Below are 24,091 nucleotides of genomic sequence, written 5' to 3'. Positions count from 1 at the left end.
TGTGAACAATACAAATTTTAACATTGAAAAATTATTTCAAACAAATTCTTAATTTCCAAGCAGAACAATCCTAAAAGCTGTTCTAATGTTAATGGGAAACAGGATTTTTTTTTTTTATATTCCTTTATGTATTGTTATTTTAGTATTATTTATACATTTTATTATATATATATTTTTATTTTATTTATATATATACTTTCTTATATATTTTAGTATTGTTTATTTTCTATAATATTTAAGTTTTTTATATTTCTATTTTCAGATTTCTTATTAATGAAATGTCTAATAATTTCATGATTTTGTAATTTTTTATAACAGTTTTAGTACTTCAACTTATTTGAGTAAGTTGCCAAGGAAGCATTTCAAAGTTTAGGTTTTTCAACTTATATTTATATAATGTTAAATATGTTATATTCACCATTCTATATTTAGTTTTATGTGAACTTTATTTAATTTACTGAAACAGATTTGTAATAGTTTGTTATTTAAAAAATGTTAGTTTACCACAACAATGCTGGAATTCTCTCATCTAAATTTGCCTTCATGCTGATCCACAGGTGATCATTCGGATGTGTAAAATCATTGATAAGACGTGTCTATCACCCACACCGACACTGGAGCAGCACCTGATGTGGGATGATATCGCTATCCTGGCCAGGTACATGCTCATGCTGTCCTTCAACAACTCTCTGGATGTAGCCGCCCACCTGCCCTACCTCTTCCATGTTGTGACCCTGCTGGTGGCCACTGGGCCTCTTTCCCTGCGGGCATCAACACATGGCCTGGTTATCAACATCATCCACTCCCTGTGCACATGCTCCCAGCTGAGTTTCAGTGGTAAGCTGACATTTTTGATAGATGTTTTCATGGACCAGTGATTTATTGATGACTGAAGTTTCTTGTTCTTCTGTTGTGCAGAGGAGACCAAGCAGGTGTTGCGTCTAAGTCTCACAGAGTTCTCCCTGCCAAAGTTCTACCTGCTGTTCGGCATCAGCAAGGTCAAATCGGCTGCGGTCATCGCCTTTCGTTCCAGCTACAGGGATCGTTCGTTTTCTCCCGGCTCTTATGAGAGAGAGACCTTTGCGCTGTCATCCCTGGAGACGGTTACAGAGGCATTGCTGGAGATCATGGAGGTATGGTATACTTCATAATCAGGTGCGGTGTGGTAAAGCAGTAAGTGAAAAAGCTATTATATAGCTATTTAATATCAGATTTGTGTTGCTTTGACCAGCATTTTGTACTTATTGTTCACGTGATGCCTTAAAGGAGCTATGTGGAGGTTTTTACTTAAAAATAATCTTTAAGATAGAGTTTTCAGTTGTACATGTATGAGCCCACCATGATGTAAAAAAAACAATGACACCTCGACTGTCCACCACGGTTGCCTCTATCAGCTTATAGGCTCAATTGTGTGTGGAGGAGTCGGGCCCGAATTTGTGCGAAAATTCACAAAGTGTGACTTCATGCGCGTTCTTGTCTACTTGGGCTTACAACCGTACGGCACGCCAGCCATTATAGTAAGCAGCGGCTTACATTTGAAAATAGTGTTTTCAAATGGACTCTGCGGATGGAAAGAAGCGACCAGCCTCCAGCACAATTCAGACACCCACGGACACTCCTCTTAAGTAAATAAAAAAAAAAAGAGCGTGCGCACTGAGAACGAGCATGAGACTGGCTGCAGTTCCTCTAACGGCCACTGGTGTCAGTAACGGTTAGAAATTTCAGAACCTACGCAATGCTCCTTTAAGTTGGTTTTGCAGTGTTCTTTCAAGAAAGTGCTAGCAGTTCTGTTAGTAGTAACTGATCTGTGTTCACAAGAAAATGGTGGTTTAGTTCATTTAAATGCTTGCTTTTTATACTCAGACAGGGGCGTCGGACTGGGGGTAAAACCAGTACTGATTACCATGGCCCCAAAGGAAGAGAGAGCCCTTGAAAAGTCTGGAATATATTTTATTTTACCTTTATATGTTCATGGGGGGGGGGGGGGGGGGGATCTTGTGCAACGCCCCTGTACTCAGACCTTAAGATAAAGATCAAATGTTATGCATCCGTTTGTTTCATTTCTCTATATATTTCTTTGTTTGCCATGCTTAAAAGTGTTAAATGGTTCAATTGGGTTTTCCCCTTTGTGTTTAGGCATGTATGAGGGACATTCCAGGTTGTAAATGGCTGGACCAGTGGACCGATCTGGCGCAGAAGTATGTGAACTCTGCTCTGTATAAATTAATTTTGAAATAATTTACTAATAAACTAAAGTTTGAGTTCCCTGGTATATGTTCAAGTCAGATTCATAATGAACTTGTGTGTGTTTAATGTGCAGGTTTGCATTTCAGTACAATCCGTCCCTGCAGCCGCGGGCTCTCGTGGTATTTGGCTGCATAAGTAAACGGGTCACACATACTCAAATTAAACAAATCATACGGATCCTGAGCAAGGCCAGCCCTCTCCTCAGCATCGACCGGGTAAGAACCTTTCTACACTGTCAGTTTTCCTTTGAAGCAGCTGTATTGTGTACTGTAATTACTCTGCTCTGGAAGGTGGTACATTTTGATGTGCAATGCTGTATGTTCTGATCGTCTCGTGTGATAATTTCAGTAATCTTTTCTGTCGCTTTCTGTTTTTTTTTCTTAGGGTTTGGAGAGCTGCCTGAAGGGTCCTGATAACTATAACAGCCAGGTGCTGATCGAAGCAACCGTCATTGCCCTCACTAAACTACAGCCTCTACTCAACAAGGTATCAAATGACAGTGTTCTTCTAGATAAGACTATGTGTGTGTGTGTGTGTGTGTGAGAATGTGTGACTTGTTTAACTATGTGGTGTCACTCAGGACTCACCAATGCACAAAGCACTATTCTGGGTCGCTGTGGCCGTGCTGCAGTTGGATGAGGTGAATCTGTACTCAGCCGGAACAGCCCTGCTGGAACAAAACCTACACACACTCGATAGTCTGCGAGTCTTCAACGACAAGGTTCTAATATAACACTCTCTCATATGTCAAATTGTAGCACATGCACAAACATATGTAGTCCCACGCCACTTGGAAACCACCGGTTATTGGCCAGCTTCGGTTACAGAATAAATTAATCATAAGTGACAAATACACTTCCAAATAAGGCAATTCTACAGTGTCTTCGGTAACCAGTGTATAATTTGAAGTACTTCATATGAAAGTTGACGTTTAGTTTACACTGTAGTATGCTAATGACACAACTACACAGAATATTTGAGCTTAAAAATGTAACGTGAACTAGTGAAGGCATAAGTATCTGTCTTGTCTGTCTCTCAGAGTCCTGAGGAGGTGTTTATGGAGATTCGTCAGCCACTGGAATGGCACTGTAAACAGATGGACCATTTTGTTGGTCTCAACTTCAACTCCAACTTTAATTTCGCTTTGGTCGGGCACCTGTTGAAAGGTATTGAGTGGGTCTAATGCAAAAAATATTTAAACATTGTGTGTGTTTGTTGGGAAACTATCACATTTCTGTTTGTTTTGGGCAGGGTTCAGACACCCATCTCCCACCACAGTGGCACGCACCATCCGGATCCTGCACATGCTGTTGGCTTTGGTTGGAAAACACCTGAACTGTGATAAGTTTGAGGTGAACACACAGAGCGTTGCATATCTGGCAGGTAAGGAAACCACTGCTATCTCCCCCTTTTTGTCCTCTGTCTTCTCTGGTTTGTGTCTTTACGTGGTTATTTAGGGTTATTGAGTAACGTTTGTGTATGTGCATTTGTAAAGCCCTCCTCCCAGTGTCAGAGGAAGTTCGTAGCCGCTGCAGCCTGAAACATAGGAAGTTGTTGCTCCTCTCTGATGTTACCATGGAGAGTGTTCCAATGGATACGTTCTCCATACATCATGAAGATCCTAGCTGCAGGTACCACCTAGATAGCAGATTAGGGTGACTTTATACTATCATCTTTTGATGAACGCAAACCTTTTACTTCCCAGTTCATAAAGCATGATCTCTGTCATCCAGAATGCTGCAGGAAAGCCATATGTGGGCATCCCCAAACGTCTCAGAACGGTACTTGGTGGCCCAGTACCCCATAGTGGGGCAGATCAGCCCACGAACACGCAAATCCATGAGCCTGGACATGGGGCAACCTTCCCAGGTCAACACCAAGAAGCTTCTAGGTAACTCAATGTTGTTTTATGAAAACAATGTCCTAGATATAGACTCTGTCTAAACTTAATGCTTTTCACTATTAGTTTGTGTTAGTGGTTTTAATTAGGTATGCACGATATTATCGGAATCAGCTGTTAAAGACTTAAAATATAAACTGCCATTGGCCGATTTGAAAAAATGTATGCTGATGCCTTGAAGATAAGACAAATGTGCTCTTGGTGTGCTAGCGATAAGATCAAATCAGCAGTGTGGTCATTCTTAAATTCTTTTGCCTGAATGGTGATTAGATTCATATTTTTTGGACAGATGCATTTAATTTGATCGTATATAAATTGGCTATCAGCCAATGTGATCTGAAAAATATCACCATATTGGATATTAGCAAAACTCCAGTATCATGCAACCCTAGTTTTAATGATCTTAAAATATTTCTCTTAGGCACCAGAAAAAGTTTTGACCATCTGATATCAGACAGCAAAGCACCGAAGAGGCCTGAAATAGAATCGGGTATCACAACTCCGCCCAAGATGAGAAGAGTCGCTGAAAACGAATATGAAATTGGTGAGCGCCACAAAGAAGTGAACTCATTCTCTATGTTTGCATCCATTTATACATTTTTGTTTCCTGTTGAAAGAAACCCCAAGAATGTCACATCACCACCTGCGGAAGGTCTCGGTGTCTGAGTCCAATGTCCTGCTTAATGAGGAAGTTCTCACAGATCCTAAAATCCAGGCACTGCTTCTTACTGTGCTGGTAATGTCTTTCTTTCTCAGACTGAATTAAGTCTCTCTTTTCACTTCCTCATTCACAGATTCACAGAGAGTTTGCACATAGAGTTTAAATTTGTTAATTTTTAATTTTCTGTTCCTCTGCCATTTCCTTTAAACCCCCCGCCAGATGCCATTTCTTTTAACAACGATCCAAACCTCCATCCTCTGAATTTTGACTCATCTGTCTTGTTCAATGATTTTTCAGGCCACTCAAGTGAAAAACACATCGGATGAATTTGAGCAGAGGATCCTGTATGAGTTTCTAGCGGAGGCCAGTGTTGTCTTCCCAAAGGTCTTTCCTGTTGTGTAAGTCCAACTCCAGCTCATCTGCTCTTCAATACATTTGACACAGAATGATGAAATGAGGCTCTCATTGTTATATGTTGACTTTTCTTTCAGTCACAACCTCCTGGACTCAAAGATCAATACTTTGTTGTCGCTGTGTCAGGACCCAAATCTTTTAAATCCAGTCCATGGAATTGTGCAGAGTGTAGTTTATCATGAAGAATCGCCACCTCAGTACCAAACGTCCTACCTGCAAAGTAAAGTGGAACACATCTCTACCACACATGCACATTTCTGTAGAACGGCTGTCAGAGTCTAAACTTTGATGATTGAACAGAGTCAGAGGCCTCTTTTACACTGCCAGTTAAATGTGCCCCAATTCAGATCGGGTCTGTTCTATGACAGTGTAAACAGGAAAAAAATGCATGCATTCGGATATTTCGAGATTGGTTTTAGGCCTCATTCATATATGGAAATAAATTCGATATAAATCAGATACGTGCCAATGTGACTGTCATGTAAATGAGGCATTGTGTTCTGTACGTTATTAAAACTGCGACAATTTGGTACTTCTACGCAGTTTAATGACATCATATGTGACCTGTGTATCAAAATGAGTGTAAATTTGCATAGGCTATTTTGAGCTACAGTCCAAAAAAAAAAAAAATGTATAAAAAATTTTTAGTACATTTTCTCCGCTTCTTGCGCTGACTGTTATCCAAAGTTTGTGCAAATACCGGTGACGGTGTGTGACCCTGATAAATACATATACAGTATCACAGTATTTCAGAATTCAAGCAGACATAATCTGCTCTGTTTTAAGCAAACGCTTGGGGGAAAACATCTGATGTGTAACATTATATTAGATCCATGCATTACAGTGACGTCTGTAGCATTATCATAATGTTAATCTAACAATAAAAGAAAAGAGGAAATCACTCGCTGCACTTCATTGAACTGCTTTTGTGGTTTTAATAATCAATTTATTTGTAATGAACATGCTTAAGTAATTTTACATTTGATTGTTTTTCGTACATTTTCGTATAGTTTAGATATAAAATGACAACAGTAATGCATTTTTTTTTTCTAGGCTACTTTTACAGTTTTTTTTTTTGGCATCTATTCTTATTTATAATAGCAAAGATACAATTAAAATAGCTGTATTGTGATTATTAATATAGTAATTAATAATAAGACTTCAATATCGACTTCAAATGGGTGACTTCAATGAGTTCAAATGGGTTGCCCGATTTCATCAAATCATAAATCATTTTGACTTGTTTTGTCAGCACAAGTCACATTATTCTCATGAGGAAGCACATGTGGAGGCTGTACATGACAATAACACATTCGCAATGTTATAGACGGTATGGCAAGTGTAAACACATGAATCAGATATGGGTCACAATTGTAAACAGACTGTCAAAAACATCGGATATAGGCAACAGATCAGATTTGGCATCAAGACCTGCAGTGTAAACGAGGCCATTAACTTCACTGATTGAGCAATGCAGGATCAGTGGATGTGAGAGTCCAATCAGAAGATGTGAAATTGGTTAAAAATGTGGTTATTGTGTGTGACTGGAAGATTTTTACATACTTTTCACTTACCTCTACAGCTTTTGGGTTTAATGGACTCTGGAGGTTTGCCGGTCCTTTCTCTAAGGTATTTGACACCGAATTTGTTCTCAGAATGCAACAGAGAAAAACATGGATCATAATCAGTTACTTAACTGCAGTTTTAGAATTAGAACATTTAATGAAAAGATAAAGATTATATGATTATATAATAGCTGCGGATTATAACATGAGTTGTTCTCTGTTCCACAGCAAACTCAGTTCCCAGACTATGCGGAGCTTATTGTCAAGTTTCTGGATGCACTGATTGATACCTATCTGCCCGGCATCGATGAGGAAACAAGCGAGGAGGGTCTGCGGACGCCCACCTCACCGTACCCTCCACCTGCCCAGAGCCAGCTCAGCATCACTGCCAACCTCAACCTCTCCAATTCAATGACCTCACTGGCCACCTCCCAGCATGCACCAGGTCCGTATATAAGACATAAATAAGTATATAAATATAAATTTATTTTAAGTTGCCTCTAACTCTTACTATCTCTGTAACAATTGTGAGTTTTTCCAGCAACTGTTTTTTTGCAGATCAAGCATGATTATGTCACTTCTTACATCTATCAATCAATCAATCAATCAATCAAACTTTATTTATAGAGCACTTTAAAACCAAAGTGGACCAAAGTGCTATACAGAATAAATGAAAACATAAAATACGTAACTCATACAAGGCATAAAATACAAATGAAACCATGAAGAGACATAAAACATACCATAGAAACAATAAAATAAACATCAGGGTCATGTTCAAGTTCAAAACGGTGCGTTACGTTTTGCTACGGTTTCCGGATTGAACGTCATGTTTCCTGGAAACGGTGTGCATCGGGGTTTGAGATGCGTTTTCTCTTGTTTGGTGGGTGTGTCAGAACTGCAGTCCAATCAGCAGCAACATGTTTATAAAGCATGCGGTATTAAAGTGAACTCGCACAATGGCTTCAAGGAAAATAATGTACAAATGTGTTCGTTGCAGCTCGGCATACGCAACAACTGAGGATATTAGAAAACATGTTTGTCGTAAGTTTTATTGTAAAAATATAAGATATCAACAAAATGATGTAGTTGTTTATATTTTTAACTTCAATGCAAGTGTATGACATTTGGTATATAAATAAACAATGGTAATTATGTGCTTTTCCTAAAAATGAGAAAGAAAATACAGAGAATGGCCTTCTCAGCTGCCATAGTTGCAACTCTTGCGTCATCAGAACAGTGTGTTCAACGCATCACCGTTTCTGTTTAAAAATTGTTGTGCAACGTTTTGTCGGGGCTGAACGCAGCCCAGGTGTCAAAGACCTTTATAAATAAAGTTTGATTACTTGATTGATTGATTGATTGATTGTGAAATGCATATAGTGTATGCTCTAAATCTTTTGTTTTCCCTTATAGTAGAAAGTACTGTGCACTCCGCCTCTGTTTGTAGCAACAACTTTGCCGCCTTTTGTGTGTGCTTTTGCATATCTTTTTATATCTTGTTGGTCTGTACAGTATGACTGAAAATTCATTCACTCTTAAATTTAACTTGTACAATTTAAAGCTTTAAATTAATGTTAAAATATAGGCTATATATCTTGACACTTCAGAAAATCATTTTGTTTGTTTGTAGCTTTGTATAATTATGCATGTATGTTTTTTTGCTTTGAGCAGGAATAGATAAAGAGAAGGTGGATCTATCCCCCACCACGGGGCTGGCAGCTAGCGGACGCACACGCCACGGTTCAGCCAGCCAGGTCCAGAAACAACGCAGCACCGGCAGCTTTAAAAGACCTAGTATCAAAAAGATTGTATGAGACCTACAGCACAGCAGGGTGTAGCCCCTGCTGGTCCTCTGACATGCATTGCGCTGCATTTTATGCAGTTTCTCTTCTCTTCTGCTAAACACCCCATTTACAGTTATCTTTAGGTTATCTTGAAACTGTTCAGCCGTGCTTGCCAGGAATTAAAAAAAAAAAACTGAACGCCTGTTTTTAAACCAGTCACTGTTTGCCCAAGTATGATGGGAGGAAGTCCAATAAGTTTTTGGTTTGGTTTGTGCAGAATATTAACTTGGTTATTTTTACTTTTGAATCACATGCATTGTTTAAAAGCACTAATTTCTGTCTTAAATTTAACAGATGAAAGTATTAACCAAGTGCCATTCTTTTTGTTCAGATGTATTTGATTTTATTTACTTGGATCTTTAGTGGTCATTTCTTTTTAGGGAATGAATGATTTTGTTTCCTTGATATGTGAGCTGTACCCTGAAACAAAAATGTACAATTGTCAATGCAGTACTGCAAGAATTAACCTTTAATGGACTTTACATTTTATAGTACAAGGAGGAAATATTTGTGAGAGAAGAGTTGGGTTGCTGGTTCATCTAATCTATGATCCCTGTCCAAGACACCACTTACTTTTCCAAATTACTTTGTGTGAATTTCTGAATTTTTTGCTTTTATTTCTCAATATATTGAAGCTCTTGTGGTGGTTATGATCCGTCAGTTTTGAATTAGAGGGGAAAGTTTAAAGATTTAATTTTAATTTAGCATATATAAAAAACAGTTTTGCCGGAAATATAACAATCAGCTGTCAGCTGAAAAAACATTCGGATCAAAAAAAACAAAAAAAAGGAAGACAGCAAAGATCTCATTGGGTTTCACTATGATATGGCCTCTGGAACAGAAAAGTGATTGAAAAAAACTTGCTTTCTTATGGTCAATTCTTATGCTCTTTTCAAAGTTGACTTACTTTTGCTTTTCCTTTACCATTCTGGATACCATCCAGTTTTGAGTTTGTTGGACTACAACAGGCTTTATTTACTGGTCATATACAGTAAATGTTATGTCCTGTGTGCTGATGTTTGCCTATTTGTTTTATTTTCCTCTCAAATTAAATCCATGCTTGAAATCTTTTATCATTACCCCTTATACAGTGGTGCCATTTTGACTCTGAAATCTGTGTATGTGGGACTGGGGTCAATTTTATTTTCTTCTGTTCTCCTAATCGTTTTCATATTGGTATGTCTTAACATGAGAAAGGTCAAGGGTTGAACATGACTTAATGTAATGGCCGAGATTGTTGGATGTTTCAAACACTAGAGTTTTTTTCTCTTTCGGCACTTGAGGTTATGCAAATGTTACATAATTGTTCTCTTTTTTTTTTTCTTTTTTTATGCTGAGAGCTTCAACTCTGTAAATATTTTTTGTGTAAAAATAGAAAAGTATATTTACTACACTGTAAATACAAGTGACTATGACATTGTATTATTTTGCTTTTTTGTAAAGCAGTCCGTTACTGAATATGTACAACATAAAATATGAATTACTGTCAATCAAACATGTTCACTGCATTATGTCAATAACATGGAGGAAATATTGAGGGTTGCACTGTAGATCAAAATCTTTGTTTCCTCTGGACCCTCTTCATAATACATTATTGTTATCATCTGATTTCATATTTACATATGTAACACTAATAAAGTCCATTTCTGTCCAGTTGGTTTATTCTGGTTTGTCTTAAAACTTGTTTCGATGTTGCTGGTAAAAAGGTCACACTTTATATCTAGATGAATCACATTGAAAGACTAGATTCTTGATCTGTTTTTTTTTAAGTACATGGATCTATACACATTTTATTAAAAATAAAATAGTGGGGGGAAAAAATTAACAATAATAAATAGGTACTTTTGGAATACTTGTAAAATCCATGTAAATTGACCTAATAAATCTTGACAGGGATTTTTAAATTAAATTGTAAATAATGAATAACTTGCTACCCTGTCTTGATACAGTATATTGTGCTACCTTGAGTGAAGCATAAAATGCTGTTACACATTCATAAGGATACAACACTTACATAAAGGATTTTCTTCTGTTTATATATGTTATTAAAATGTTAATTAAGCTCAACAAAAGTTTACCTTAGTTTCTAATGATGCGCATTAATCTCAAGAGTGTTTCAAGTCCGACTGTTTCCCGCCTATCAGTTTGAGCAGGAGATCAATTGTCAACAGGCCACACCCTTTCTCGATCAACCAATCAAAACAGTTTTTACCTGTTCAGCATTGTTCCCTCTGTGTCTGTGATTGGTTGTTGTACAGTATTTATTTATTTATTTATTTATTTATGTATTGTAATCTTGTACTAAATGTTGTAAATAATATTTTTGCAATTACATTTAAATTAATCGTTCATAATCACGTTGTTATTTTTGTTATTTAATTTTACATCACAAGCTAATGATAACTTTTTTTTTCAACACAAAAAACATAATTTACAGCTCAAAATAGGTTTTAACAACAAACCTAAATATAGTTTTAATTAAACAATATACAAAGATCTTGAAAAATAATAATAATAGTGTTACTGTAGCTCAATTGGTAGAGCATTGCGCAAGGTTGGGGGGGTTCATATGATAGGTAAAAATTAAAAGTCTGAATGCACTGTAAGTCGTTTTTCTTTGGGGCGGTCGGGGTTGGGGGGGGGGGGGGGTAAAAGCGTCTGCTAAATGCATAAATTTAATTCTTAATTTTTATTTTTTTTTAATAATAAAAAAACTCATTAAGCCAGGGGAAATATAAATTTAAATAAATAAAGTTTGAGAACAAGAAGAAGAAGGAGAGAGAGAGAGAGAGAGAGAGAGAGAGAGAGAGAGAGAGAGAGAGAGAGAGAGAGAGAGTGAAAAAAAAGTAAACTGCTAAATCCCACCCTCTCAAAGGCTAGTCAATAGCACATTATAAAGCATAGACCTAAATATTATACTTTGTGCACAGCGTATAAGATTTTAAGGCTTTGACACCAAATTGTCTCCAAATAACATTTCAGGTCTTTACAGAAAAATAAGAAATAGAGTTTTAACAGACAAAATTGCACAATTATGTATATAAAAAAATCCAAATAAGACAACCTTAAACACCAAAGAAAGAAAAAAGATAGAGAGACCAAAAGGTAGCTATATGGACACAATCCCCAAAAAAGATGACATAGCATACTAGACTCATCTTCCACTCCTCAAAACGAGCAGAGGAGATCCATCTTAGGAAATATATTTTTAAGATAAAAGTTTGACAGGGTAAAATCAGTGTAGTAACTTAAAATATATCTCTTTAACCTTATTAGTACTTAAATATTTTTTAGGGAAGGACCACACTTTCTTAGGAATACCTTCAAAAGAATTACTCCAATAAAATATTACATAAGGGATGGTAATTATGTCTTTAAGAATAGCTGCCTAATCTTTCTATTCCTGAAAGAGGGACTGGACAAAAGGCAAATCTTTCCTATTGCTGTTTCAAAGAGATGTGTCAAAGAAACACAAGAAGGTAAAGAATAAACTGAGTTTTTTTTAAGTGTAATTTCTTCACTGGGGATGGCATCCCTCACTGTGGCAAAGTCACGAGGAGTGACTGATTTCTGATGATAGCTGTCACGAGCACGCGTACGCTCCCGTGACGTCACGCACACGCCAACGCTGCTGAACCTCAAGGTGAGCAGAAAGATATCAAGAACAAGCTCGAGCAATTATATAAATTGAAGATCTCGTTCTGATTTGTTTGTTCGGTGGCGCATGTGTTGATTAGTTAAATGCATCATTTGGTTTTTTAACATGTTTTCACATTAATACCAAAATTGACTTCATCCACGTTTTGACCCCATGAAGGTAATCTCATTACTCAAATGGGATCATAGTGTAGTGAAGACCATTTGTCAAATAATTAAAATCACAGAGGACTGCTTCGTTTAATTGAACAGATTTCTCCTCTGAATTTGATGGCTGCATGTCATTAGTCCAACTCATTTAACTGCAATTCAATAAAAATGCAGTTTATTAAACAACATAAGAAGTTTTGAAGAGTCAGTTTGGTATTAAGATTCATGTTTGTCCTTGTATACGGAAGATAAATTATTGACACATTTTTGTTTTTTGCAAAAGCTACTTCTCTTTGCTGCCATGGCTTTATTTTCACCGATACAGTAAAAAAGTTTGTTTAGGGATCAGAAGTTTTTTTCAGTGTATTTTGACCTATATTGGGATATGCCACTATATTGAAATTCCTCTTTTTATTTTTCTCCACATACACATAAATTTAAGCTTGACATCAACCTCATATTGAGTTAAATTGTTAACGCTTTAAAAATGATACTGATACTCATGGGTGGCCAGAAATAAAGATGTTTGGTGAATGTCATGGTGACAGCTGTATTTAACAGCGTCAGGTTTGTCGATTATGTGTTGCTGGGATATTTGAGCTGTTAATGAGATTGCTCTGGTTCAGTCTTCTATTGCAGAAGTGTTGGTGTCAAGACTCAGTCCCTCTCAGAGCTCAGATGTCTCTCCTTACAGTCTGGTGCCACCCAAGATGACTAGGGATGGTCTTAGTAGATGTAGGCTCGCTGACCCCTCTCTCTCTCTCTCTCTCTCTTTCTCTCAGTGGAAAGAGGATGCTGCTGTCGTTTAGGCCACTGATCTCGGTCTCTGTGTTGACTTTGCTGAGCTGGTGCTGGTACAGCTTTAGAAGGAGGAGGACAACAGTTCCTCTCTGGCCTAAAGAGAACGTGTGTTGTTCGGACCGCAGCAGCCCCGTTGACCCCTCCCCTGCTGACTCCAGTATTTTGAGGGAAAGGTCAGTAGTGCAGACCACACGTGAGTTGTGTCTTGTGTTTAAAGGTTGCATACTTGGTTAGCCACAGATTTAGGTGCTAATATATTCTTATATTAGTCTTCTCTACAAATACGTGTCATCTGAGTTGTAAACTTGACCCACGGGAAGTCGTAATTAAATGATGCTAAGGAGTCCACTTTGTTTTTTTACAATTAAAATATGAATAACATAAAATATTAATGAAATATCTAATTCATCTCGTGTAGTACATAATAAATCATCCATTTACCAGTGGGAGTAATGTTTCCAAATCTTGGTTTATGTTGAAACTTTACTAAGTAATTCACTTTTGAAAAAAACAGACCGATTTGCTTTTTCCAGAGTGAAGGCAAACACTGGACTCTTTCTGTTTTCTTCTCTTACAGTGACCTGAACATGGACCACATAGTCTCGAGTTCCTCTGAAATCAAAACTCTTACTAGCACCATATCCAAAATAGGCCTTACTAAGGGAGTTCGACCCGAGCCGGAAGGAGAAGTATCTGTTCGTTTCCCTGAGACTCTCGTAACTGAGCAAGAAAAGGACAACATTGCTGGTGAAGGTCATCCAGACTGTGGAGAAGTTAGTGAAGATGACTCCTGGCTTGAGTCTGATCCGCTTTGTCTGTCTTCAAACTGCCTTCCCATCGACTCTCACACTTTAACTGAACAACAGTCAGGTCCTGTAAGCTTGGACAGTCATGATGGCAGCAGCCTGTCTGATCTCTCCCCTGATAGAGGCCTGAACCAGGAGAACATTGAGAAGATCAGCTCTGTTCTGGTCCAACAGGTCATAGACGCCGCAGCAGAGGACTGGAAAACCCAGGAACCCAGTGAACCACACGAGCTTCCTAGTATTTCAAAACCTCCAGAGGGTGGATTCCTATATGCTGCTCTAGAATCATTCAGCGTTGATGACGACAGCAGAGTATCCCTTCAGGACGTGGGGTCGTTCAGGGAAAAACTACTCAGCAATTTAGGAGCTTCTGTTGGAGATGATTCTGGCTGTGGTTCCTGCTTTTCAGAGGATGCCCCCGGTGTAGAAGGGCTCACCAGAGAGTTGTCTGAAGAGGGCCAAGGGTTTTTGATGAACCCTAAAGAAGCAGACACAGTCAGCATTGAGAGCAAAATGACTCCCAGCATGCTTGGAGTGACAGAGGGAGAGGATGAGGCCTTGAGAGGTGCATGAAACAATTATTTTCCAAACTCATGCAGTTATCCTCCTGTTTAATTATTACCATTTTAAATGAATTAACTGGCTTTTGAATTTTTTTGTAGGCCTGTTAATTTATGCATTTTATTTTTTGGCATCTATATAAAGTCGGAATTTATATGCATCAATCACAAAGCAGTAAAAATGTCTGTGTGTGACACTCACATGGATCCCGTCTCCAGGTTCAGATGTTAAAAGCTGCATTAGTGCTGCCACTCAGGTGAGCAGCTTGGCTCCACCTCCAACCCCACCCATCATTCTCTGGGACATAGAGGTACCAGCGGTGAGCCCCGCCCACAGACACACCCACATATGGATATTAATAGAACATTAGCCCATTATAAGACTGTATGAATGTGTTCAGAGATGCACCACAGCCGAAAAGATACATGATCTTGTTGAATTAGACTACAGAAAGCTTAAGTTACTGGGCATGTAGAGGCCTGCATACTTTGTGTGTGTGTGTGTGTGTTTAAGATTTAAAACAAGAGCTGTCTTTACAGCATCTAGTTGGTCGATTGATTGGGAAGCAGGGGAAGTTCATGAACTTCCTATAGCAGAGCTCTGGAGCAAAGATCTATGTCTCCATACTGCCGTTCACTCAGGAGATTCAAATCTGCCACATTCAGGGTGAGTTCTCCCATGATGACGACGGGTATCTCACTCTATCCAGAAGCCTAGTGCTGAATTCAGGTCTGTGTTTGTTCATCCAGGCACACAGCAGCAGGTGGATGATGCTCTCTCACTCATCAGGAAGAAGTTCAAAGATCTGGATCTGACTAACTGTGTTCCCCTGCCCTGCCTGCCCATCACATCCTGGGTGAGGACCCTTAAAATCAAATCATATAAATCCATCACAAATTCATATGACCTACTACTTTAGAACACCAAAACATCACGAAAGCATCACAACTCGTGACTTAGCAAGTTTTCTCATATTGTGCAATAGCTTTGTGTGAACAAATCTAAATTTAAGAAACATCGTCAAATATGATGCTACTTTGAAGACATTACATATCCTGATGTGATGTGTCTTGAGGTGGAAGTTTTAAAAGCGGCGTTGATCTGTTGTCTCTGTAGCTGCTGCTGCCTCAGGATGTGTTTGTGGAGGTGATGGTTTCACGGGTAGAGGCGGGTCATCATCTGTTTGTTCAGCAGCACAAGCATCCATCTTATCAAGCACTTTCCACACTTATACAGCACATGCAGCTCTGCTATTCTCAGCCAGGATGTCCCAGCCTGCCCATCCCTGTCGAAGGTATATAGACCTTTACTTACACACATAGATCATAGTGTGGAGACTGTAGGTTTTATATTCACATTTACAGGTATTAATTTAGCAAATAACAACACAACCTCTGTCTTTAACATAGCGTGTTATGGTTTTGCTTAATTTGCTCTTTCTCTCTCTTTAAGAATAAGCACAGCTTTATTGGCATGACTTTAAAAAGTACTTTAAATTTCTTTATTGTTACCATTTCCCATATTTTAGAATACCAGTAAATGAGAATAACTCAATTTTAAGAATGTAGCAATCGACTTCATGAAGTGGATCCTAGGATGTTGCTGAAAAATGTTTCAAAATAAAATGTCCTATGCTCACCAAGACTGCATTGATTTGACAAAACAGCAAAAATATTTATAAAAACAGTAATATGATAATGATTTTTTTATATATTTTTTAAAAGGTAATATATTACGGTGTTAGTATAATATAGAAATCAATTTCGAAATCGAAATCATCAATAATATTTAAAAATGTATTTGCTGTCACTTTTTATCAATTTAATTCATATTTACTGAATAGTATTCGTTTATTTAATTTTTTTAATTACTGACTACAAAATTTTGAACATGTACAGTATACACACACACACACACACACAAAGACAGACATAATCATTGATAGTATATTTCCTAAATGTTATGACATGTTGCTCAAAATTTGGCAGGACAAATTATAATTCGGTTTCATGGAGGCAATGTAGTCATTTCTCAAAATAATGTGGATTTCTTGTCATCTAGTTTGAGGAAGGCTGTCTGTTTTCTGTCTGTCTCTGTCAGTGGGGGTGGTCTGTGCTGCTCCGGTAACAGGAAGTGGCTGGCAGAGAGCCCAGGTCATCCAGTATGACAGAGAGTCTGGACTGGCTCACATCAGATATGTAGATGATGGAGGTTATGACAGTGTGAACAGCGCCACCCTCAGGCAGATCAGGTCAGGTGGCTTAAGTTTGGTTTGATTGTTTATCTGTAATTGTTTTGGCATGAGTTCATTCTGATATTTGGAGATTGTTTTCACAGGTCAGACTTTGTAACATTGCCTTTCCAGGCAGCAGAGGTTCTGTTGGACAATATCACTCCTTTGCCAGGTTAAACATTGAACTGTTCAATTAAGTCAGTTTTGTAATACATATTTGTTATTATTCTTTGTTCATTTTGTAAAAAAATCTGACAAATAAATCATAGATACCGAATTATGCTAAAAAACAAAAAGCCTTTTTTTTTTTTGCTATGATAGGAGAGGAGGAGTTTTCCCTGGAGGCCAAAACAGCGCTAAAGGAATTAACTGCAAATATGGCCTTAACCATCAAGGTTATAACAAACAAACACGTTTGTCTTTCCAGTTTTTCCAATACATTAATTAATCACACAGTATTGAATGCTTCTTGAGATTTGAGGTTCTCAAACTTTATTTGTCAGCCCTTTGACCTAAAATATTTACTTCAAATTAATACAGTAATTTTACAATACCTTTGAATGTTCACAGTCAATTCATGCTCACATGACATGCAGCTGAACAAAGTATTTTTTAAATGTAATTGTAATTATTACTAGCTTTTTTCATCAGCTTGCAAATGTTTCATCAGCTCTTCACTGTTTAATCTAAAACAGCTCTGAGGAATATTTTCATTTGTTTTTCTGTAAGAAATCTGATTTATGTTGATTTATTCTTGTTTATGGTCAGGTGACAGGCAGTCATGATGGCCTTCCTCTGGTGCACATGTGGAAACAGACAGAAGACGAGGTGTGTATGTCTCATTTTTATTTATTAGATCCTTACATTTCAGCTATAAGTGTTACTTCTGTGCTTTGTGGGTCTGCAGGTGGTTCTGGTGAACAGATTACTGGCTGAACGGGGGTTTTGCGCCTGGTTTGAGATGCAGTGATGGCACAGCTTTTTGCTTCTCCTCTCTTGATCACCCTTTTGCTCTGTAAATCAAATATTCCACTCTCTGTATATTTGTTTGTTGTATGAAGATTATGTTGGAAACCAAATTTTTGAAGAATTTTCTTTAAATGGTTAATATTACACTATTTGATGTTATTTAAATAACTGAATTAAGTTATTGCCCCAGAATGCATTGCAGAGTAAACCAAAGCTGTTTACGTGAACACCTGCTGATATTGTACAGCTCTCTAAGATTTGCTCTTGAATGCTGATGGTTTGATAGGTTGTGTTATGCTCAGGTATTTTGATATTGAAGTATAAAGGTTTTTTGCAGTATTTTTTTGTTCTCCGTTTAGAAATATTTGTTCTTCTCTCGGTCTTTGTATTTTGTTTCTTTTCTGTAAGACAAGGGTGGGAATGGTGTTATACTCTCTGAATGTAAAGCTTTAAAGAACTCAGCAGTGAAGAGCATTATGATCCCCTGCTGAAATGAACTTGTACGGTTCAGTGCTCTGTACTCTCATGCTGACGCTGCCAAACATCCTCACTGCTGTTGAAGTAAAAGATCTGTGGATATCGCACACATGGTGTGCTTTTCTGTCTTGTGTGCTTATGCTGACTTTGCCTTAAATTACAATCAATATACTGCTTAAAACTTTATAAACTGCTTATAGGCTCTAAAAAGAAGTTTATAATTTTTGAAAAAACAAGCTTTTTTTTTTGTGAACGCTTCCCTGAAAAACCTGCATCACAGCATATTCTACAAAACAAAAGCTAAGAGTTGCTGGGGGAAAAGGACACAATAAATCTCTCCATATGTGGCTCCATATCAACTTTTAATGCATGGTTTATCGCTGATTTTAAACGAGTACCAACTTCCATAGCAATAATGACAGTTGTTTTAGCCCATGTCTGATTTATTAAGTATGAAACAGTATCTTCTTAATAGTTAAAAAAGTGTCCGACTTGGAAAAAAAAACGACATGCACCTGCTACATCTGGCCAACAGATGTCTCTCTGAGTAAAGGTTTGAATGGCTTGTTACTAGTAGGTCTCGAAAACAGTGTTAATTTTTAAAGGTGAGGATATTAGTTGATAATTGACATTTTTCAAATAATATTGTGTGTGAAATGTAACTGCTGAATCTGTTGCACGTGCACTCTCATATTCTCCTGACTTAACACTGAGATTTTTATTTCACTAGCAGAAAATCCTCTCATTTCCAGAGTAGCCTGATGAATGTTTATTATCCTCTGACACTGATCTGTTAGGCAGCTAACAGATGCAGAGCATTAAAAAATGAGACTTTCAGTAAGTATAAGATCCACTCATTAATCAAATACAGATGCTGCTGTTACTTTGGGTCTCCCTCACAGTTTGGGTTCATATAACATGATGCAACTTACTTTTCTTGATACAGGAAACACTACATTTCCAAATATATAAAACTCTCCACAGTGTACTCTTTATCAATAGAAGTCATTTTAACACCACATATCAGAGTTGGAACAAATTTAAGACTGCGTTTCTGGACTGCTTTTGGTTTGAGAACGTTTATTAGAACATTAGCAGCATGATCTATGCGTTTACTATAAGTAAGGCAAGATATTATTGGCCAGTTAAAGAGTTCTGCTTTGGCAGTGGGAATCAGTGCTCTTGTTTTCCACAGTGATCTGGTTCTGTGAAACTAGAGGTGCAGTCATTTGACAAACTTCCTATTAGAGCATTTCCATATCAATGAAGTCAGCAGATGTCACACTAACACTGATCTATCCATTCTGCATGCTCACTCAGCAAAGCAGCGAAAGGCTCTGAAATACATAACCGGCATGTGTGGACAGGACAATTAACAGACATATCAAAAGATGCCTAGTGTTATGTTTATGGATAAAAAATATTATTAAGTAGCTACAAAAACAATATAAATCACTGGAAAATCCATATTGTATAAGAAAAACAAGCATTCCAAGTGTTTCATACAATGTGTTGTTTTAGTATCATTGATATACTATTATATATTATTTGTTAATATCTTGAATTATATTTTATTCTATTTTCATTTAAGTTAAAGTTTTAGCCATTTTGTTGTCCGTTCCACATATGGTTATATACTTTATTATTATTATTAGCTTTTAGTTATTTTAGTTAATTTAGTTATTTTGGTACAGTTATTCTGGCAAGTAGCTGAATTAAAATTAGTTTAAGTTATGTTATTTTTATTTCAACTAATGACAGTTTTTTTTTTTTTTGGTTTGTTTTTAGTTTTTGTTAAAGATGATAATATTGTCTCCTGAAAGATGCCAAAATAATACAAGGACTTTGCAACCTTTAAGACAATTTAAAGCCAAACAGACCGGATCTATAATATATCTTACTAAGTAATCTATCTTCTTATATCTTGCTTTTACTAATTACTGATTTTTTTCTGGGGATTTATGACATTGCCACCAATAATAAGTCAAACTACAATGAAACAAGACAGAATATGATTTTGCCACAAAGAAAAACTAGATCTTATTTCAGTCAGGATTAGTCTACAGTGCTTGATTTTAGTTTTAAACACTAATTTCATATTTCAAAACGCCTTTTGGTTGCATTTCTTCGGAAGGTGGCGCAAATGTAAACTTTCTAGGGATTAAAGAGCTCACTGAAGTACTGAATGTACTCTCGTGGTTCCTGTCAAACGCTGCCAACCAACAGAGGGAGTGGTTTTATTTGATAGGTAGGCGCATATCTCCGCCGGATTGGTTGGACATTTTCGACCACGCCCTCTCCTGAGAGAGGGGCGGGAGCTGCGCGCAGATCCCACGTGTGACGCCAGAGCTCTCGCTTTGGTAATAATCCTTGAGTTGGGGCTGCAGTGCCCGTGTGTGTTTGTATGCGTGTGTTTGGAGTTGGTTGGGCTTTGAGCTATGGAAGCGGACTCGAGTCAACTCACCTCCGGAAGCCCGAATGATTCGCAACACGACCCGGGGTAAGAAGACAGGATGAGTGCGCGCGCTCCCGTCTGTGTGTCTGGAGTTTGATTCTGTTTTCTGCGCGAGCGAGCGCGTGTCCTTTCTCGCGCAGTTCTGCTGATGTTTTGATTGACAGGTCATTTCTAACGGCTCATTTCAGCCAGACCACAGCTCAAGCTCTTTATCGCTCTATATGAGGTATTTAAACGGAAAATGGACGTTTTGACAACTGGAGTCACTTATAACATGTTTTCTTCCTACAGTAAAATGTTTATCGGTGGCCTCAGCTGGCAAACCTCACCAGGTAAGGCGAATTTCTTGTTTTTTTGTTTGTTTGTTTTTTAGAGTTGTTTTGCTTTATATTTATCCGTGGCTGAGAGATGTTTGGTGTTTGTATGTGTGTCATTGCACACAAGGTTATTGTGATTTCCAGTCATCTGACACTTAAAAAAAACACGAGCGCCGAGACCAAACTTGAACGCTCTCATTATAATCACCGAAGTGTGAAGCGCGCGACCTTCGTTGATTATAACGGCAGCGTGCAGGTTTAATCGCGTCGCTCTCTTGCACTGGAGACACGACGTAACCCTCTTGTGTCCTTGTGTTTGTGTTCAGACAGCCTTAGAGACTATTTCAGTAAATTCGGGGAGATCAGAGAATGTATGGTGATGCGCGACCCCACTACCAAACGCTCCAGGTAAACACACGTGCTTTCTCTGTCTTTATTCTGCTGTTTTACATTGCGATAAGGGCAGATCAAGAAGAACAGGATATCAAGCTGATTCATTGACATTGAGCTAAGAGGACTGTGCTGTAAGAAGCGATCTATGAAGGGTCTATCTGTGTTTGTCTGTCTGTAGGTCTGTAACGTTACACACACATAAACACATTGTGTAATAGCTGTAACGTTATATCTGTCTTTTGTGTTTTCTACATAATTGACAGTTATATTGGTGAGGTGACCCTATATGACCACAAACCATATAAGCACTCTTGTTATATTTTGAAATATGTAAAGACAAGGCATGAGAGATATTATGTTCTGTAGTAAATGCAGATGTTTCGTACTGGCCCCCTTTTTTGTTTGGAACCAACTGAATGGTCAGTCTTTGAGTTTAGTATTTGGGATATATTGCTACTGTCTGACGCTGTATAAGTTGCATTAAAACGTTTGCTATATATATAATATAATATATATATATATATATATATATATATATATATATATATATATATATATATATATATATATATATATATATATATATATATAATATACATTTTTTTTTTTTAATTGTTGATGAAAGTCGCAAAGTACTGAAAATGTAAAATTATAAGATTTATAAATGTTCCTGTAGCTCAATTGGTAGGGCTTTGCCTATCAAGCGCAAGGTTGGGGGTTCGATTCCCCGGGAACACATGATAGATAAAAATTGATAGCCTGAATGCACTGTAAGTCACTTTGGATAAAAGCGTCTGCCAAATGCATTAAAAAATTTGTTTGGTATTTAGTATTTATTTTTTTATTTTTTTTAGCAATATTCTGTATTTTTGAAAAGATGGAATATTTGTAGTACTGGAGTGACATCATAAAGAGATGCAGTGAATACCCTGATTATGTATAAACCATAAATATAACTTTTTCTTTGTCAACATGAGCTTCTAAGCAATGCCGTCACTTGACCTCCTTTTAAACCAGGCTAAGAACCCAATGAATCTCATCTAAAAACATTAACTGAATTCATTGTGCTCAAAACACTATTCGTGAACTTTACCCAATTTCACTGAGAAAAAAAAGACATGCACGAGGGACTATAAGGGCCTAAAAATGAGAGAAATCTGGATTAGCAAAGAAGAATGTTGGTTTTGTTTGAGTGGGTGCTGAAGAATTTCTTGAACTTAATTCTATCAGTTAATGTCAAATATGAATATTTAAATTACAATAGAATATTTAATCTCTTTATCATCTATAGTAATAGTCTTTAAATTTAGGTTTTAGTGGGCTTTAAAGTTCACTTCTCCTGTAAAAAATATCCGATGTGGTATAAATGACTGACCAATATTTCCGGACAGTGTTTATTATATTTTTTACCTGTGCACTCTGTGTTTCATTGTGTTTTTATATTGCATGTATATTATATATCTATGCTTTATTCAAGGGCATAAGAAAAATGTGTGTAAAAATGTAGCAGTGACACACTAAAGCATTAAAAAGTTGTGATTATCTCTCAACAAGTGGAAATTTTTGAGAAGTTGTCATAATGATTGCAACACCCCTGCCTTCACTGAGTGTATCAGCAAATATACAAGAGTGCTTTGTATGCCATGACAATTTTTCTGCCTCTTCTGTGGAGTTATCTCCTGACCTTCACTGTGTTTTGTGTTTTTGTTCCACAGAGGGTTTGGCTTTATCACGTTTGCAGATGTTTCCAGTGTAGATAAAGTCTTAGAGCAACCACACCATGAATTAGACTCCAAGACGGTATGTATCACTTCATAACGTTTGGTTTCTGTTAACTGTGAGAATAGAAGCATGTGCATTGAAACAGATGTCATTCAGATGAAGTTCTTTTCCACTGAGTCTTTCATTTCCTTTCTCATCTCTGTTTATTTCCTGTATCTTTATTAAAAAAAAGTGTGCTTTTTTTTTTTTGGCTTGAGTCGACTGAGAGTTTTACGTGCTTGCATATTAGGCTTAACAATGTGGATGGCTCAGGGCCAGTATGAAAGAGATCGGAACTGCCACTTGACTTGCCATACAAAGCCTGAGCTGCATTGTAAATCTTATGATTTGTTGACATTGTATATGTGCTATATACATTATATTTACAGGGCTTAAAATTAACACCCGCCAAGCACCAAATGCAAGTAAAAACCAGCTTTGGCGAGTATATGAAAATGTGTCTGTCGCCAGATGGCAATGTTGTGAGAACATAAACCTGAACAAATGTGAACGATGCTCTGTACAGGTGACTGGTCAGTGCAGCTTCATCACTAAAGTTTAAGCCTTTGCAATGTAAATATTCAAGAGCTAGAACACACGAAAGGACACGTGTTACTCACACACTGTGTGGGAAGTTTAAACATCCAAAGCCCCAACCTGACCAAAGCCCCAGTTTCTTGAGCTTTGCTTACTTCCTGTGTTTGAATGGACAAATTCACACAAAATTAGATGTCAAAAATGGCTGTCTAGGTGAGTATCCTAGTAAAGTAGTTGGTTAAGTGAACATGAACAGCTGGAACAAAGAAACCGGACATAAACTGCGTGGACAAATTCACACAAAATTAGATGTCAAAAATGGCTGTCTAGGTGAGTATCC

General features: G+C 37.4%; 2 protein-coding genes across 4 annotated transcripts in view; both read left to right on the top strand.

The window, feature by feature from the left end:
- The window catches only part of LOC128020982 (neurofibromin), a 55,536-nt gene extending 45,249 nt beyond the window's left edge, over window positions 1–10,287 (top strand). For both annotated transcript variants that reach the window (XM_052607825.1, XM_052607824.1), the window contains 17 exons: window positions 558–837; window positions 919–1,133; window positions 2,137–2,198; window positions 2,321–2,462; window positions 2,632–2,733; window positions 2,828–2,968; window positions 3,287–3,413; window positions 3,499–3,630; window positions 3,743–3,878; window positions 3,981–4,138; window positions 4,569–4,691; window positions 4,765–4,883; window positions 5,106–5,206; window positions 5,300–5,442; window positions 6,805–6,851; window positions 7,016–7,232; window positions 8,462–10,287. In XM_052607825.1, coding sequence (XP_052463785.1) covers window positions 558–837; window positions 919–1,133; window positions 2,137–2,198; window positions 2,321–2,462; window positions 2,632–2,733; window positions 2,828–2,968; window positions 3,287–3,413; window positions 3,499–3,630; window positions 3,743–3,878; window positions 3,981–4,138; window positions 4,569–4,691; window positions 4,765–4,883; window positions 5,106–5,206; window positions 5,300–5,442; window positions 6,805–6,851; window positions 7,016–7,232; window positions 8,462–8,604 — 2,388 coding nt within the window. In that variant the 3' untranslated portion in view covers window positions 8,605–10,287. The remainder of the gene's footprint in view (window positions 1–557; window positions 838–918; window positions 1,134–2,136; window positions 2,199–2,320; window positions 2,463–2,631; window positions 2,734–2,827; window positions 2,969–3,286; window positions 3,414–3,498; window positions 3,631–3,742; window positions 3,879–3,980; window positions 4,139–4,568; window positions 4,692–4,764; window positions 4,884–5,105; window positions 5,207–5,299; window positions 5,443–6,804; window positions 6,852–7,015; window positions 7,233–8,461) is intronic.
- A 10,312-nt stretch (window positions 10,288–20,599) lies between these two features.
- LOC128020972 (RNA-binding protein Musashi homolog 2) overlaps window positions 20,600–24,091 on the top strand; it is a 154,282-nt gene continuing 150,790 nt past the window's right edge. Inside the window, exons 1-4 of one of the 2 annotated variants that reach the window (XM_052607816.1) lie at window positions 20,600–20,788; window positions 21,035–21,075; window positions 21,387–21,468; window positions 23,169–23,253. In XM_052607816.1, the coding sequence (XP_052463776.1) occupies window positions 20,727–20,788; window positions 21,035–21,075; window positions 21,387–21,468; window positions 23,169–23,253 (270 nt within the window). In that variant the 5' untranslated portion in view covers window positions 20,600–20,726. The remainder of the gene's footprint in view (window positions 20,789–21,034; window positions 21,076–21,386; window positions 21,469–23,168; window positions 23,254–24,091) is intronic. The other variant, XM_052607818.1, reaches the window with a different exon arrangement.

This window comes from Carassius gibelio, chromosome A10, assembly GCF_023724105.1.
Source record: "Carassius gibelio isolate Cgi1373 ecotype wild population from Czech Republic chromosome A10, carGib1.2-hapl.c, whole genome shotgun sequence".
NCBI classification, from domain to species: Eukaryota; Metazoa; Chordata; class Actinopteri; order Cypriniformes; family Cyprinidae; genus Carassius; species Carassius gibelio.
Note: the sequence above shows the minus strand (reverse complement) of the source record. Positions and strands in the feature narration are given on the sequence as shown.